Genomic DNA, 19,381 nt, shown 5'->3' on the forward strand with positions numbered 1-19,381 from the left:
CACTTCCTCCTCTTTTCTGTTGTAGTGTTCCACTTCACGTTGGCCCTCTGTAGCTGATGTTTCACAGAATTTAAGACTGCAGAACACATTTCTGTTCAAAACGTCACAAACCATTGCAGTTTATTCATTGTAAGTTGTCGTCTGCTCTTTGTTCTCTCCTTTCTTCATCAAAACAAAATCTAATCTATCGAATACAACATAAAAGCCATAAAAATACCTTAAATAGCCAAGCAGAACTGTCATTCAACTCTACAAAGTTAAACATGGTGAGTACTCACCTGCTGCTCTGACAAGTATCTTGTGTCTCAAGTCTATTTTTGTCCTATCTTTAAATCCATGGTTGAATTTTTCAAAGCAAGTTTCCTTTGTAATGTTACAATAATTTCTATCGTGTCTGCCCTCTTTTAAGAAACTTTATCTGTGTTTCCTATTCCGTTCTGTTCCCTTCAGTCCAGCCTTGGTCTGTCCTGTTCCAGATAGTGGGAGTGCCGGACTTTTCCCTGGCCAAGCCTTTTCCTCCTCTTCTTCTCCTCCTTTTCCTCCCCTCCCATCTCTTTCCTCTCCTCCACAAAGCCTCTCCTTTCTCAGTAACATTCTTGCCGGCCGCTCGGTAAGCTGTGATGTCATGGTCTAAGTGTGTGTGTGTGTGTGTGTGTGTGTGTGTGTGTGTGTGTGTGTGTGTGTGTGTTCCTCCAGATGCCCTCCTGCACAAAGACCCCGTCTGTGCAGGCCCTCGTACAAACACACACGCACACGCCAAAAACATCCACCCTGTGGCTCCCCACTCCTCCCTTCCTGTGTAAGACCAAGCCTTCTTTTCCCCCCTCCATACGTATGTCGCTCGTCCACTTTCCCTTTAACCTACAGCTCCTGTCAAAACCGAGGAGACGACGAGAAAGAGGCAGGCGGAGAGGCAATGATGAAGAGATGATGAGTGAAGAAAGTGGGAGGGGGTGATAAGGGAGGTGATGGTATTTTCTTCTGTCATCATCAGTGTGGGTCTGTTGACTCAGTCCCACATGAGATTTGGACTGATGTACTGGTTGTACTCAGCTTTTAATAAAAAATACCTGCTGCCTTAAAACCTCAAAGTATCTAATTATTCGTGCCTTTCTGCAGCGCCAAGTTGGAGTTAACCCACAGATAGAAATCTCATTTTACATCCCAGGGTCACTGCAAGGCTACTCATTAGCATTGCTGCGTGAGCGTTTATCTGTTGGGTCATGGGATCAGGCCAGTGGAAACCAGAGCTCACCTGAGTCATGGTTCACTTTCTCTGCTCACAAACACCACATCAAGACGCACTGGAAACACTTTCCTCGAATTTACAGGATCAATTAGCAATATTGTGTTAGCGGCTGCGAAATGATGGAGGACGGCTCTGGAGCGGGGTGCCGATGTCAGACCGCGTTTCAGCAATTTGTGCGATAAAGATTTTTTTTTTAATGCCTGTGTCCCTACTCTGTAGCTGCAAAGGAAAGCCTGCAAAAGCCTCTGTGTGTCCATTAACAATGAGTAGCTGTCCCTGCTCACAAATAGCAAATTTCTCTGCATGACATCAGTGACTACAATGCAAAACAAACAGATGAAAGTCATGTGAGCTGTGCCACTCAAGCAAAATCCGAATAGCCCCTGTCCCTTTTAAGTGCCCCTGTTTTAAATGACAAATAACAAGTTCTTCGTGAGTTCCCAGGCCAGAAATAAGTCCGATGATGAAGAGAAATCGGTCACAGAAAACTGGGACAGTAACCCAATTATTGCATATGCACTGGAGAGTTCCTGTATGGGTTGTAACACACAGAGAGACTTGTGATGATCATTATGCAGGTGCTGGTGATTTACAGAGGGAAGAGTTAACAACTATAGAGTCCAGTAACTGAAAAGCTGTTCAAGATGAAAAGAGATATTGTTAGAATCTGAAAAACAGATGAGAAAGAGGCTGAGGAAGACAGCAACAGCGCATGTGACAGTCTATTCATGTGTCTATACTTGTGATTGCATGAATCTGGGTCGACACTGTCTGCTCAATAAAGAGTAGTGCCCACAGCAGTCTTATGTCATGGAAGCTGATCATCATGATTGATCAACGAGTGACACACTTATCCATCGCAGCATGCCGGAAGGACACAAATGTCCAATCCAAACACAGACAAGTTTACAGATATAGTAAGAAACTACGGTGTTTATATGTGTAAGAAGAGCAGAAAAATATGACCAGCCTGTTAATCACATTTACTCTATTAGGTCATGTTCTGCATGGCTTCAGGGTGCACAGCCTGTGTCTCCAGCCATGTGTGTATGTCTGCAAACACCAAATATCCTAAGGGAAGCTGTGTATTTAGTTATAAACTGGTGAAATTATGAGAGTACAGCACACATAGAGACAGAAGAGATGAAGCTTTCTTCCATGAGGGTGCGCGAATGAATTTTTCTTTCCTTTAAAGCCTAAAGGCGAGTGTTCAATATTCAAAATATAGTTTTTTGGCAGAGTATTACTTTAAGCCTGCAAACAATCACTTGAGTATTAATTCAGCCAAGTCAAATATTCACAATGCCAACAAGAGATGAGAGCTCCTTGTCCTGCATAATTAATGACGAGATGGGTGGTGAATACTTTGAAAAAATTAAAAGAAAAGATGTTGCATTGCGGCTCAAAACACTGCACTTTTTCAAATGTAGTAAAAAAGAGTGTTAAATCATGTCCTAAAATGAAGCATGATTGTGTATCAGCATGGTCTGCTTTTCCTCCTCTAATTTATTTAAAAACTGGTGGGTATTTTGGAGACATTTGACATTTACAGAACAGGAAGGAAGGGATCATAATGACGTCTGAGTTGAAGAAAAAAGTGCCAATCAGGCTTTTCCAGGCTGTAAAATCCTATTAAAAAGCTACCCATTTCACATTATGCTGCCAACTGCTGAGTCCAGCGGTGCCTGCAGTGAAGGGTAATGCCCTCCTAAACCCTTCAGTTATTTTAAAAACACAAATCGTGCTGGATGATGAAGGCGGTGACAATGGATTTAAAGATGGGTGGGGAACACTTTTAAGAAATCGAAACAAATGCTGCTGCAAACAAAAGGAAGCAACTGATTGGATAAAGGCTTTTCACAGCTCATAGGTCATTTGAAAAGGAAACCAGGAAGTTGCGCTGACTTGTATCCATGGAAATGGCCGTCAACACAGGAAATACACCGAAAATTATAGGCCACCTGCACTAGAGTTCACACACAATCACAGGCTACTAGCAACATGCCATCAGGTTCACCGGGGTCAAAATTTGGCAAAATAAATAGTGTGAAAGACAACAACCAGATCAGCAAAGCCAATCCAAAATAGAAAAACATTTAAAAAAATTGGACCTTGCTTAAGCTAATGGATGGTTAGCTCTTAGCAGCATTGAAACAACACCCACAAACCCCGACGAGGACGTCTGGGCAGTAAACAGTTCACAGCCGAGCAGCACAGTGTCAATAAAGCAATGTCCATCCCTGTTTAAGAAGCACTGGCACTATACGGCTCGCGTGTCCTTTGTGTGTCCCCACCCAGCTTCATATGCAGACACACGGGCACAGTGGCAGCGTACTGCAGCACCAAAAAGAATAATAATGAAGGCGATCTTCATCTACACACTGCCAGAGAGCTTGAAACAACAACCAGACTGAAATCATGTTAAACAGCCTTTTGAGTCTTGAGTGTTACAGAGGAATGCACCGCATGTCTGGACTCATGGCAACTATTTGTGTCCCTTTTCAAGTCTCTCATGACACCACTCACGCACAACCCAGACCCCCTAAGACCCCTTCATGAAAAAACAACAAAGGGTCCGACAGGCGCTTCAGTGAGACTCTCAAGCCTGCATACTAATACCACACTCCACACACACACTCATAGATGGAGGGCTCTTCTTAAGCGGAAAGGTCTGTAGTCAAAGAGTGTGACCACTTGCGTGTACACGCTCTCCAAGCACAGGACAGGGAGCCAGATTAAGACTCCCAGCACAAGCGCAGGACTAACTGGTCCGGGACAAAACACAGTCTCGCAGTAACAGTGAACAGCCAGCCATTATGAGTAATGTCCTGGACTGAGTAAAAGCACTGACTGTGCTGGAGCCCAGATCTCTGCGTATAATAATATTTCATACTGTGAAAGTAAAACAAGCTGCACTTTACTGGGCTTGTTGCCCTGCAAAATGGTGCTCTGTGTGTGTATTATGTGACAGTTAATGTACACTGAGTCAGTCACCGCTGCTCAGTTCAGGTCTAAGCAGAGGTCATCCTGATCACCCTAAACAGCCTCATGTGGCAGCACTTACAGTTTGCTTTGCAGGTAGCAAAGACATGAAACTAAGTACTGACTTTGAAATCATTTTATATCAAGGAATTTACAGACTTCTGCCAGCAGTATCCAAGAAACAGCCATGAAGCGCGATTAGTTTTTATGATTAGTATCCAATCAACAAAGAGCAGACATCTTAAATGAGGAGTAATAAAGTTGGATTTTACACAGACCTGCAGAGCTGTGACTACTAAACACAGCTTAATTCATATAATATTTGACACATACCGTCAAATAAATCTGTCACACACTTTCATATGAAGATATGCAATATGAAAGTATATTAGAGCAGAGAGTTTTTATTTTGAGAGTTAAAAAGCATTACATTTAATATGGTATTCTGAGGACTTAAATGAAAACCTGATCTTAGTTAATCACCTTCAACATTAACTTAGTGTTAAATGTTACTGCAGCCACTGCCAAGGTACCTGTGATTGTCCACTTTCAGGTGGCATGATGAAATGTTACGACAAAAGGACAAAACTTTGCTGGAAATTCAGGACACATTTTTGTTATTGTTCCCTTCCCTTCCTTTCCTCAGTCTCTCTTGGTTATGTAACAGTCCAGCTCTCTCCTGCTGTCAATCCAGCAGGACGCAGAACTTGCTGCCAACTATAGTTCCCCTTGTTTCTTATCACATCACGCACAGACACACACAGTGAACACAGCAAATTAATCACCACAGCCATGTCCATACACCACTCTACAGTATAATGACAGATAGTTTCTATCTGTGAGGCAACAAAAGCAGTACTTTCAGGCTTTGTCCATGGCCGGACATCATAAACCTTAACTCCCGAATAAGTCCATTCAATACCGTAACGTAATCTCAGAACTGAAACTGAAGAGACAAATATGAGTCTCTATGGAATCAGACAGATAATCACAATCAGAAAATAACAGGAAGATTGCAGGAAATAAGCTGAAGATGGGATAAATCTGCAGGGGACGCATGGATGGCTGAGTCTGAGGGTTTGTGAGGATGTAGTTGTGCCCAATTTCGTGTGCAACCCAGTGCGTGTGTGTGTACGTGTGAAGGAAAAGCCGAGCATATAATTCTAATCCTTTCCCAGCATGAATCAGCCCATTTTAGTATTTTGTCCCAGAGGACTCTCAGTGCAGAGACCACACAGCGAGGCAGACCAGCTAACAGGCCAATGGGCAAAAGGTTATAAATAAAATTAACATATGTGGGCTGAGAAGATAACACGCAAGCTTTTTCTACGGTTTTTCTGTAGAGTGAAAAGAAGCCATTAGCTTCTGACAAAATCAGAACAGGATAATAAATGAGTAAGAAGTTGCAGTTTCATGCATTATTTGCTGGGCTGGTTTTCTGGATGTTACTCTGCATCTTTTATTGTTTTATTTATGCGACAGTCCTCAATCTGCAAACAATTAGCTCAAATCAAAGGCACAAAGTTAGTATGGCTGTAAATGTACTGGTTGAGAATGGAGAAAGATTGGATTAGTGACTTAGATTACTGCACAACACTCACTGGGAAAGTAGCTAGCTATGTTAAGAAAATTTGACACACCCACCTACCAAAACACACCCCATCATGCCAGCTAACTGTTATCACTACATGCTAAATGGATCACATAATTTGCCAAACGCAGCACCTTCACGTTGCATGCCAGAGTTAAAATGTGTCAGAAAAATAGCTTTAAATTTAAATTAAATAGCTGAAGCGGTGTGCACAATTGATAAAGTGACCCTCCTGTCAAACACAAAGAAAGCTGGTCTCAATTGCCAAATAACACTACTGCAGCAACGACTACTATGAGGAACTTCTCAGGAAATGTGTCTGACCTTATTATCCATCATAGCACACTCTTCTTCTGCACAAGTTGATTAAAACAGATTGATTTTTGCTTTTTCTAGAAATAACTTCCCGTCCGTACGTTACAATGCTGCATGGCAACAGCTCACCCGGCCTGAGCAGCGCATAAAAGACCTATAGCGTTCGCTCATTCCCAACCATCAGACAAAGCATATTAACACTGTTGTCCCAAGACAGTGAACCTCTTCCCAGTGTTAGCTTATAGCATTAACTAGCTCGGCTCTGCTTCACACTGTGAAGAGCAGTGTGTTAATCACCCATCTATTTCAGGAAACTAGCTCATTAGGCTGCAGTATTTAGACAGAGGAAGGAGGCTCCACACAGGAAGAAAACAGCCTCGTGACAGCAAACATGTCTGAGCCTGACAAGTGCAGCGTTTCCCATTTATTTAGGTTCATCAGTGCTGTTTTATGTGGTTTCAAAGGAATATCATGGATTCAGTATACGGATTCAGGAATATCATGGCTGCTGTGCTCTGACGTCTATCTGAGTGGAAATATACACACATACACACCCATATATACACATGCATGTGTATTCTTAGAAAGCAAACAAGCAGCTTGAAAGAGTCAGAATGACATGACCTGAAGTAAGACCAGCTGATGAGCTGTTAATTGAATTCATTCCTGTCTCTGTTTGCCTGCATGGTACCACTGCATCAAAAATAGTGGTAACTAAATCAACTAATTCACTCCCCATAAATTCCTGAAGTGCATATCACCAAAATGATTACAGATCAAGCACCAAACATCCAAGTTTGTCTTGCATATGTGAAAAAAAAAACATCCTCTCAGCCCCAGTTGAGCAGTTTAAAGAAAACTCCCCTCATTCTCTTCCACAGTCCATGACACTCACTACATTCCCGGAGTTATCTTATGATGAAGTGTTATAATTTACTGTTCTCTTTCACCCCAGCTACCTTATCTACTCCTGATTCAGTGACTGATTTGTTGTTTTCTCCCAACAACCTTTCAGCGACCCGAAGGAACATCCTTGAACTTATCAAATCCAGCCGAGAGACCAATTGCGAACACGGCAGCAGCAGTATCTGCATAGACAGATACTGTCTATGCATAGACACCCGCATAAACAGCGGAGGGCTGCACCCTAGAGGTCTGCTCAGGACCATTTTTCCAATCCTGCTCGAGCGCTCGCAAATCTGTCTGCCCCATCCCTAAGGAGGATTTTTCTCGAGGCAAGCGGATAAAAACGTTGCGGTTCACATCCTTGATTCTGTGACAGTTGTGAATCATTTCCCATAGTGACAAAACACTAACCAGATGGCTGAAGCTCAACTATGAATCAAAATTCTCAAACCCCTGAAGAAGTTAACATCGGCCAAACAGCATTCTGACATTCCAGTCTAAAGCGGGAATGTGGTAAAGAGCTTATTGCACCTTTTCACCACCGAAACATACTTTCTGCGACAGGACATGAAACCCTCACATGACAGGCCAACCTCACTCCTGACTTCCCAGAACTCCAGATGGGCTCTGCTTTGGTATTTAATCAAACTGTTTTTTGTTTACAGTGAATCCTTGCGTGGGAAAAAAAAGAGATTCATCTCTCTCCACTTCTGTCAGTATAAACCAATATACGTAGTTTGAAAAGTTCAAAATGCTCTGTTCAAAGGCGGTTTTCTTACTTATGTCCTGCTCCCTGTAATTGCGTGCTGCATTTTCATTGTCCATCTTTGTTGTAAACACAGTATTTGTGCTAGCAGGTGGTTTGTGCTTTGCTTTGTGTTGAATGAATGACTTCTGTTGCACAGTGCAACAATAGCCGGTGGATGTTGTGGACAATAGTGGGTGGCGGAGGTTGTGTAATGGTGGCCATCACATGGCTGGGTTGTATTGTTGCATTTCCTGCATCCCTCCAGTTCTCTTCCTCTCTGGAACACAAATACCTAAACATTGGACAAAATACTTGTCTAAGTTGGAATGTGACAAAAAAAAAATTACTCTTTGACCTCGCTGGGTGCTTCATTCACACATTTTTCTTTCACCGTCATTTTCAAAGTGACGTGAGTCTCCACATAACATGGCAGTAAAAAGATGGCTTCTGTTTGGTTTGGTGTACCTTGAGTTGGAGAAAGAGAGGAGCCAATCAGAGCTGTGTAGGATTAAGAATGAGGAACTCCTCTTCTTGCGCCACAGCCCGGATCAATTACAAACAGAAATGACGGCAAGCATGGGTGAGGTCAACACAGCTACATTTTAATGTTTTTCTTAGACTGTTGACATATTTCTATAAGTACAAGGCTGGATATTTCAGTCCCTAATGATCAGTGATCACAAACACAACAATAGTCTGAATGATCAGGGGAAAACAAGCTGGCAATTCAGTTTGATTATCAGGTCATGATAATACTAAACCTATGGTGTATGCCAAATAACAACACACCGATCCAGTCACAGCACTTAGGTAAGGCCTATGACTCAGGTGGAATCCATTACTGCATTTCCTTTTCCTATGGCATGATGATTGGCTGCACTTCAAATAACCCACAATTTTAACAGCTTGAGAGCCAGAAAAAAGCATTTTCCGCTCAAGTATCTCCATCTCTCCAAATTTGCTCCTCTCTTGCCGTGTCATGGTGACTTTTTTCTGCTGTATTATCAAAGAAGTTGTTTCGAGAAATAAGCCAGAGTCACACAAACACTGTGTCCCTTCATCACTTTTAGCTGTCATCCATTCCCATGGGCCAAGCAAGAATAGCCACAAAGTGTCATTCGCACCCCGAAGAACTACTTAAAATTCCAGCTTCTTCAGACATGCACAAACACGAGGAGGCTTTGTTTAAATGCTGGGAAAATTATTTTCAAAGCTCAGTTTAATAGCTGGCCTGGAGGCCGCTCACATGATTTTCAGTGACAATGTTTTCTTTCCTGTTCAAGTTATCCACTCATTGTCAGCTGATAGCACACACATTACATTTGTGAACAGGGAGGTGACAGCACACTGCATGCTGTATCCACACTGTGCTGCAAAACTCAAAAGACACCACAACTGTGGATCAGTGACATTAGTGTCCATGTGAACGGCGCTGATTTGACTGTAATGCTTGGGACTTCATCCAATAACACAAGCGGAGTATCACTTTCTTCCTGGAAGACAGCCAGCAGAGGCACATCAACAGATCGGCCATTGAAAGGCCATCGGCCAGTTAATGTCAACAACACTTCGAGCACTGTGAGGCTGAACAGACTTCCTAGATCAGCATCCTCCACCTCCCACCCTCACGGTATCCTCACTCGCCTTGCATTCACCACTCCAACTACCCCAACACACACACACATGCACCGCCCTTCACTGTGTTTCTCCTTGTACTCATTGTTTCTCGTCATCATCATTGTCGGTCTCTCTCATCCTGTCTCTCCTTCAGTACCTCATTCCCATTTCTAACTCCTGTGCCCTCTTGGCTCACCAAGCTTTAGCATCATCAGCCGCACAGCTGTTATATAACCTGTGATTATGTCTGTGTGTGTGTGCTTTCTGGGAAGAGGGAGCAGTTTGGAGGAAGAAGATATCGTTGATAACTTTGTTGTTCCTGTCAAGGTTGTCACACGTCACATTCACACTGCACAAACGCACACAAACCTTGTGCTACACTAACAGGCATTGACTGTCTCAATGGGACATCCAGTATGTGGCAGGTACCCCTGTCATTGACAATCTAATCAAATTGTAGCGCTGGCTGTGATTTTTCCATCCCCGGGCCCGGCAGAGGCATTGGCAGACAATCTGCCTGAATGGGCAGTTTGCTGCTGCGCTTCGTTATTTCCAGAATCAGCGAGTAATTTCAAATGATGACCAAACAAAAGAGCAAGCACAGGTGATAAGCTATTCTAAATAGAGTGTGGGCAATAAAAACAGACTTTAACCTCCACCACAACCGTGTTTACCGCTCAATTTTGATTGATCAAATCTGACCAGAATCTAATCAGTGTCTTCGCCGTGGAGCTTCTGTGCCTTGTTTTACTGTCTTGAACTGTTTTGATGCAGTCACTGGCTTCCTTGCTTCTTCTTGCCTGCTGGATATGTTTGCCTGTCTTATAGGCACTGCTGTGTAAACTGGGTACAAAACAAACAAAAGCTGTCAAATCCAAGATTAAAATAGAAATGAGCACACCTCTTTACAGAGTGACTGTGAGGATGTTCAATGAGGCATGCTTGACTTCCAGAGCCTCCGTCACCCCTTTAGCGTTGCATTGGTCAGCTGCAGTGCAAGAACAGCAGGAAGATTCACCTCCTTCTCCTTACAAACAGCATTTGGTGGGGGGACTGCATTTAACTGGAAAATTTCAGCACAATGACTGTACATCTTTAGAAGAAGTGGTCACAGTGGGTTCAATCCCCTGACCCAACAAGTTATTCTTCTGCAAATAACTGTAGCATTGAGCTACACAGAAGAAAATGATTAAGATACTTTCCGTAAACCGAAAAATGCCTCTGATGCTCCGAGCAGGGAAAAACCGCACCCGCCAGCCAATTACATCAAACGTGGCAATGTCCATCCCACCTTAAACACCAACGCCATCAAAGTCTGCAATCAAAGAACTGCAAGTTGCTTGGCAACAGCTACAGGCAAAAGAAAAAGACTGGAAATTCTGGAGCGAGCAAACAAACGAAGTCTGGCTTCAGGTGGTTTGCTCTGAACACGTGCCAGCTCTCTCTTTGGTTTGATCGGCGGCTCCTCGGTGACACGCCAGCATGGTCATGATGGTTTCTTCTTTTCACCCTTTTCAAATGTGAACATGTGTACTTAATATTCGAAACGCCAACCAATGAGTGCCTTCCAGTAGGGGTGGGGATGAAATTGTGCTGCCACTTGACCATGTGCTGAGGTTTAATCAAGGCCTTTTACCAGAACAAGAGCTTGTTAACTGCATCTTTGTGATATACTATCATGGCTTATGTTAAATAAACACTACATATTGAGCCACTGTGTAAGCCCAAAGGATGGGTAACCAAACTGGCCAAAATCGATGCAAGTAAACAGCAAATATCCAGTTAAACAACAGTGTACTGGTTTTTGGTGAGGAATAGAGCACGGAGGAGACAAACTGTCTCTCGCTTTGGTTTGATCAGCCCAACCAGGTTAAGGTCATTTTTATATCTAGGTTAAAGTGATGCAGAGGAGGAGGAGGAGGAGGAGCAGAGAGACAGAAATACTAGAGACTATACTGCAGCAAGCAGTCTGGTCCACTGACCTCCTTTGGACGTCTCCCTCTGTCAAGAGAGGAGGGTGCAGTATCCTGTGTCCTCCCCACTTTACAGCCAATCCGTGTGATTAGAGGCTCTGTTTCTATTAACCAACACACACACACACACACACACACACACACACACACACGCAAAGAGACGCACACGCAGCTCACTGACAACACCGTCAGCATACTAAAGAAAAGCCTAATGGACCCCAACTAACGCACACACCCTCCACCTTAGCTAACGTCACACTTTCACTGAACATCCCTTTGTGTGAGTTTGCCTTTCTGCGAAAACTTCAATTAAAAACACATTTCTGTCATGTTTTGACCAACACTTTTGTTTGAATTTAATCTACCTGTGTGGAGGAAGATGTGGGCCGAAGCGCTGATCCCCGGAGCTCCTTACGACCGGCTAATTAACGGCTAATAACCGGGATTAGTTTTTAACGGCGGAGACGTAACCGACCTGCTGACCGCTACTTCTTCCCCTCTTTGCTTTGTCTTCTTCTCCTTCAGCTTTCAGCTCGAAAGAAATACGGTGGCCGCAGCTGCTGCACCACTGCCGGCGGGACGTCAGAGAAAGAGCCGGACTGAAGAAGTAGCGGCGCGGTTGCTCGTGTGCTCTCCACAGCAGCGATAACGACAACGGCAGCCTCTGACTGAGATGACATTGAGCTCTTTTTACGCGCCAGCTTTTCCAACCGACAGCTCCCTCCTCTTCCCCTCTCTCTTCTCCCTCTCTCTCTCTCCCCCTTTTTTTCTAGGCACGCGCGCTGAATAATGCAGGGCTCGCGAGGTCCCGGGAGTGTTTTCTGTCCCGTTCCAGAGACAATCAGAGAGCGAGCCGCCCGCGCGAGCTCCAGCCAAGCACAATGAAGTCGACCCGCGCGGATCAGGTTACCGCCTTTCATTCATTTATTCAGCTGCACAGCAAACTGACTGCAGCCCAGCCACCACACCCCCACCAGCGCTCCTGTACCCCACCTCTGTCTCCCCACCTCTCTGTCTCCCCACCTCCAGCTCTACCCCCCCTCACCCAAATGTGCCCAGGTGGCATTTTCAGAGAACAAAAACATACTCAGAACTCTCCAGAACCAGCACTGGTGGTAACAAGGTAAGGTTTGTATACTAGCCTACATTAACCCAAGTAGGCTACTGTACATAAACTACTTGACTGCTTCACTTGAATAATATTGGCTATTTGTGTTTCTAACACTTCATACTTACTCCACTACAATTAAAGGGCACTCTGTTTGATGTATAATGTCTTATGTGGCTCATCTGAAGCTTGCCCGGGTGATGTCATCAGGGTTATCTTATGATGCCATCAGGGTTATCTCTGCACCAGCTTTAAATTTCAAATTAATATCAGAAAGCCTGTTTTACAAACTTGGGGTGTGGAGTTTGAAGACCAAAGCATTATTAGGCAGGCAGGGTCTAATGACACTATTACATTGTGGGAAATGTAGGATCTAGTGTTTTGGGGGACCACTCCTCTGGACTAAAAGTCAGGATAGCTCTGCTATCTGCTGCACAGATTTTGACAGTTCTACTCTCAGTTTGTCTCCAGATTAAGATTTTCCTTCAAAAACATGATCAGTTAATAAGATTTGATGCAAAGTTCTTTAATGACTCAGTTATGGCAATAGTATTATAATAACACTCAACGGCCATAATGAATAGGCCTCATTTTACTTTTGAATACTTAAGTACATTTTGCATATAATACTAAGATACTTTTAATTAGATGAAACTTTTACTGGTAATGAAGTATTTTTGTTTTAATATTGTAGCATTGCTAATTTTACTTAAAGATGTGAGTACTTAGCTGACTACTGAAAACAAGGGAAGGTCCACGACAGCAACCTCTATTATCAAAGGAAACAATAAATATCTGAATTAATAACCAAGTAAATTAATGAATAAATAAATATACACAACTGCATGATTACTGTGTGCCAAAACTCTGGAAAACCCTCCATCGTATATATGATACATAAAAAGGATGAAATGTGCCATATGGGAATAATATGGTCACTATAAACTTGAAACTCTCATCACTGCGTGACTGTATATATCTCCCTGAAGAAGTATTAAAGTATCGTATTGAATTTATACCACTGTAGATAAAAAAGGTCACCATAAAGAAACTATTTAGCACCACAGACTCATTATGTGTTCCCTTTACAAATATTCTACTGATACAACAGCAGATAAAAATGCCACAAAGTACAGTAAGATCATATTAAATTTACTGAGAGCCATAAATATACAATAGGTACTGATACAGTGTATAAGCACAGTGAAGCAGGATATCTAGGCATGCTACAGAACAACTGCACCTGTAGAAAGGAAACAATGTGATTGAAAGGCATTCCAAACATGCCTCTCTGTAGCAGATGTCTAATTCAGCACAAACAGTCTACACATGGAGCCTGAGGTCCAGACAGACAACAAACGACCTCAGATATGATAGTCGTGTTACTTTCATTTCATTGTGCTTGATTTTTGATAATTGGTGATGTCATGATGCACTATGTCGCCTGACAGTATGGAGCACTATGCTCTTGATGTCTGCCTTTAACTGTAACGTCTTTTGCTTTTTTGAAATCAATGTCAGACCAGTGTCTCGCTCTCTCTCTCCCCCCTCACTCACTCACACACACACACAGTGCAGATGCCATTTCAATTTCAAACATGGATAATGGAAATTGTGGCTTGGAAGACTGTAATCCCCTGTACAAGGTGAACAAATAGTTCCCTATTTATAGCTGCATCATGAACGATTTCCTGGCTGATATCATACCCTGGTGTAGCACCGTACTCTCCTGTCATAACACTAAGCTTTCTGAGTACATTGTGTGTAGAGTATCTTGTAGAAACAGTTGCCCTGCCCCTAGCTGTAACTTTAAATTTCAAGTAATTGCACATAGACACACACTTACAGAGATACACACTACTCACCATGGCAGTGTGAGGATGTCTGGCCGGAATGGGAGCTTGATACCCATTTTCTGTTGTCACGGTAACCCCTGGTGTTTGGTCGTGGCCTATGATGAAACAAAATTTGAGTTATTGTTACCATTGTCATCTTTGTCAATTACTGTCTCCTTTCATATTCATCTGCACCTGTGGGTGACCTGTTCATACTCCAGTCTAAACCCACCAACTCTACAGCATGTTAATGCACTGTCATGTGAAAACATCCTCAAAATTGATTGATTGATTTTTTTTTTTTTTATCAAGAAAAACAGCCCCTTTTTGGCTTTGTATCTGATTTTGAAAATTTACACCTGTGATGGACTGCAAATCAGTGAACTGCTGACATCAGGTATTCTGTCAGTTATCATCAGAATTCATTTGAATTAAACTGTATTTGCATGACATTGATAATAAATCCTGTCTCCACTGCACTCTCTGCTTGTATTTTTATCTTCTTTCTGTTCTTGGCTGAGTCAGTGACCCAGTTCCACCTCGAGGAAATTCATCTGATTTCATATCTCATCATCCTCAACCTCTTAACATTCACACTCACTGTGACTGAAGGAACACAAAATATCATCATGGAACTGTAAAAACAGGTTCATGCTGTAGCTGCTGTACTACTGCCGCCAATACCACTTCAGCTGCCACTGCTACAACTACTACTACTACTACTGCTACTCTGCAACTTCTGCTATTGCTACAATTACTGCAAATGTAGTGGTTGTCACAGTACTTTCAGCAGGTGTGGTAGTAATCAGAGGGACAAGAACCAGAGGGACAATCTGAGGGACAGGCCCAGTTTCTTTTGTCACCGTTGGTCAGGTGGTGATCTTCTCGCATGTTTTTATTGTTGGTTTTTTAAGGAGGATACCCCAGGTGAACACGGGGAGAACATGCAACATGCAAACTCCGCACAGAAAGGCCCCTTTCCTCGAGCAGCAGGACACGCCCCCGGCACCCACAGCGGGAATTGAACCCGGGACCACAAAACCGGCGACAGTGTTTCCACCGTGGCACGGTGGCCCGTGGAGGAGATATATATATTTTATATATATAAAGGCTATGATCCATCCATCTATTTTCTATACCGCCTATCTCTTTCGGGGTTGCGGGGGGCTGGAGCCTATCCCAGCTGTCAACGGGCGAGAGTTACCAATTAGCCTAATGAGCATGTTTTTGGTCTGTGGGAGGAAGCCGGAGTACCCGGAGAGAACCCACACATGCACAGGAAGAACATGCAAACTTCGCACAGAAAGGCCCCGCCCGGGGATCGAACTGGCAACCTTCTTGCTGTGAGGCACGCGCACTGCCTGCTGCGCCACCGTGATGCTAAAGGCTATGATCAGTTTCTAAAATAATAATAACAATCCAATAATTTACTGTATCAACACATATAATGCTTTTAAACAGGCCATTCTGCACAGTAAGTGATTTTTCTCATAATATGTAATTTTAAGTTTTATGTTTACATAAAGGATCTGAGTAGTTCCTCCACCACTGGTGGTAGGAGTATTAGTGACAGTATAGGAAATGGTATTAGTATTAGTGGCTGTAAATAGTAGCAGCATCATTAGTAGCACCAGAAGTGGTAGCAGTGTACTAAACGTACTCCCAGGATACCAGAAGAATGAGACTTGGCTCTCCTGTTGCACAGAATATGCCATAATAATACAGGATCACTGCAAATCTAATCCTTTGCCCTATTGTTTGTATGTAAAGTTTGGCTTGCGTTAGTAAACCACAAATTGTGGTACAATTTGAAGTTATTGCTGCTTCATTGAACCACATGACTGCGGCCTAGAGCAGTCCAAATCACTGTGTTACGATGGATGCTTACAGTGAGACACCAATGATAATTATCTGCAGTCATGGTTTCTGTTGAACACACCAGACTGTCATTGTCTGAAGATAATCCAATTACCGTTTATTATCACGGAAAACACACCCATCCTCTGTGCAGGAAGAGTGTGTGTGTGTATGTGTGGAAATGCTGGTCCTGTTTTCAGACACCGGTTGTGATGACGTCTTTAATATAATCATTTATCTCTTTGTGCTATGTCTTCTGCCTGCGTTGCAGATCTCCCATGATCATGTGGGTTTTAAGTAACAACCATCATCCAAGATTAGTGCATGTTATCAGAGGAAAGATGACATTGTACGACTGATATATAAGTGCAAAAGGAATCTCTATGACTCAGATGTTCCTATGTTGTACTGTACTGGTTAAACAGAACACAATCTGTGCTTTCAGGAGATGTTTATGCCCTGATCCTTTGTCCTCTGTATGTGCAAAGTATGTCACTGTCCCTGCAGTGTCCTTGTGTCATACTTATGTTTAGCACTTTAGTGTGTTAGGTGGATTGCTTTTCCTTACCTCAGCTAGTCTTGTTTGTCCCCTCTGTTAATGGCTGTTGAGTTATCAGCAGGATCAGTACAGTTAGATGAGAGAGCATGCGGTGAGTGCTGGTGCAGTTACATGCTTTCTTGCAGTACCTACTATTGATACAAAGGGGGTGCCTCAGGGCTCCTGCAAAACGAGGGCCTGGGGGGTGTCTAGGTCGAACTAGCTGTCTAGCTTCCCTCAACACACAGAAGATCATGCTCCCCTTTATCTTCCTAACTACTTACCTTGCCACGGTGTTACCTATTCAATATTTTTTGCAGTGTGTAGACTCATTAGATGCCACAGACACAGCGTGGCTCCCTGCAGTAATATTACAGCAATTTTCTCATGAGCAGAGGATATTCATAAAGAGAGAGATTACATGTTGTGTCCTTGTGCAGTCATCCTTTTGTCCGGGCTTTATTATTTATAGTAGGAAAATGCTGATACCATGCAATGAAGATAATAGCAGTGAGGGATAGTTCTTTCTATATCTTTGAGGCTATTTTCTGAATTCCATTTATCTTTTATTTAGCTTGTTTTCACGCTTTTATTTCTTTATGTGCAGCATGAATCTTGAAAATAGATTCTCTGAATAATTTCCACTGACTGAGGCTCTAGTTTGTTGGCTTCACTGGGTTAAATAAATGACTCTAAGTTGTATTTATTGTATTTTCATTATATACAGGATATACTGTTCATCCTGACTTTCATCTGTGTTTGCGGTGTAACTGTGGAAAACATGACCTCCCTCCTCTTCTCTTTCCCAGTGATTGATAACCTAACTGCATTTGTTGTTAATCCTACCTGTTTTTTAAACTGTCTCAATTAACATTGAAGGGAGGGAAAAAGTTTTAACGGCCTATTTGGACCCTGTCGTTCTGCCTTACACCCTTTCCACAAAAGCTGATGGTGAACTCAGGAACAAAGAACAATGTCTTATGTGAGATACCAAGATATCACCGAAATGTGAAGTCTGAAATGCGTGTGCGTGTGTGTTCGTTAGTGGCAGATGGGGGGTGCAGTAAGGACAGCTCATGATCTCTTTGTCAGCAGCCAATGAGAAAGTGAATGTTAGACAGATGGAAAGAACAACAAGCAAGAGACGGCAGGGGGGCACTGGAGAAACTCAGCTTTATTGACCAAAGATAGAGAGAGGATACAGACATCAGAGAGAGAGAGAGAGAGAGAGAGAGAGAGAGAGAGACAGAGAGAGAGAGAGAGAAAGAGAGAGAGAATGTGACAGCTGTCATAACCATAGAAAGAAGAGAGAGAGAGAGACAGAGAAGTTTGAACAATAGAAAATGGCTCCTTTTTGTTTTAACAGTCCATACAACCGTGAGGGCAGGCAGACAAGAAAAAGAGAGACCCCTACAGAGTCAGAGGAGTACTGCAGGCGTGGCAGTGGGGCTGGTAAACTCAACAAGTCTGTTGTTCATGTACAGCTCCTCGCATTACACACGCACACACACACACAAACCCAAAGAGCCAAACCGGATTGGTCAGACTGCATTAACTTGAAATGAGCCTTACTCTTCTTATTTTTATACATGGTTTTGAGATTGTGATTGCATTTTAATTTGTTGGTACACACAATAAGTGCTTCTTTGCTCAGTTGCACATCCTGTGTGCGCATTACGCCTCAGGGAAACTAACACTACATGTTGGAGAATACACTTCTCTGCATAGCCTCCTCAATCTTTAAAACCAAACAGTCATGCAATGAATATGTTTGGGCCAATGTCTGGGACACTGAACAGGACAATGTGAGGAATTGACCCAGCCTACATGAACCATGCAGTCTGTTCGCTGCAAATAAGTTTAAGAAGGGAAAATAAGTGAGACAAACTGCTCAGAAGAACCACGTCTGTGTTTTATCCCCTCATGAGATCCTCTGTGGTAAATCTGAACAAATAGAATAAACATGACGTGGTGAAAAGGATAACATGCTACTCTTTTATCGGTAGTTATTTTGCTGATGAATTTTGACCTTTATTAGCTTTGATTAAAATAAAAACTGTAATGAATTCCCTTACATGAAACCAATGGCTGCCTGTATGGGATCAATGTAAAAACTTGGGGAATGGTCAGCAGTAATGCCAATTGAATGTGACTTGGAGTTAATAGACTATCATGCACACCCAGTGACATGGCTATTTAAAGATCCTGCCTCTGCACAATGTTTTCAGATCCTCAGATGCCTTCAAGGCCCACCGCAACACGCCTGGGAATGGTAGCAGCCGCCAAGAGAAGGTGGTGGTGGTCAGAAGACAGGGAAAAGTTGTGAGGGGTTAATAGTGAGATTACACACAGCAAAGCAGTGGAGTTAGAGAATGAAAATATACAAAGCTCGCGTTTGTGCACTCATACAGTCGTGATATGGCATCGTCGGACATCAGAACAATGTCTAGTACCCATAATAATCAGAATTATCTCTAGATCTCTATATAGATGTGGAAAATAAAATCATCACTAAATAGAATATAGAGCATATTTACATTCTTTATCTACACAGGAAACTAGACCCCGATGGGCCCGGTGGTGGCCGGTCACACAGCCAGCGGGACTGACTGACAGCAGCAGTGGCCAATCACAATAAAGCATGTACGTTTGAAGGCCGACT

The 19,381-nt window shown here is 42.9% G+C and overlaps 1 protein-coding gene across 4 annotated transcripts in view; it reads right to left on the minus strand.

The window, feature by feature from the left end:
* palm2akap2 (PALM2 and AKAP2 fusion) overlaps positions 1-19,381 on the minus strand; it is a 79,208-nt gene that overhangs the window by 14,597 nt on the left and 45,230 nt on the right. For all 4 annotated transcript variants that reach the window (XM_070988322.1, XM_070988320.1, XM_070988319.1 and 1 more), the window contains one exon: positions 14,355-14,440. In XM_070988322.1, the coding sequence (XP_070844423.1) occupies positions 14,355-14,440 (86 nt within the window). The remainder of the gene's footprint in view (positions 1-14,354; positions 14,441-19,381) is intronic.

Source organism: Chaetodon trifascialis, chromosome 20, assembly GCF_039877785.1.
Source record: "Chaetodon trifascialis isolate fChaTrf1 chromosome 20, fChaTrf1.hap1, whole genome shotgun sequence".
NCBI classification, from domain to species: Eukaryota; Metazoa; Chordata; class Actinopteri; order Chaetodontiformes; family Chaetodontidae; genus Chaetodon; species Chaetodon trifascialis.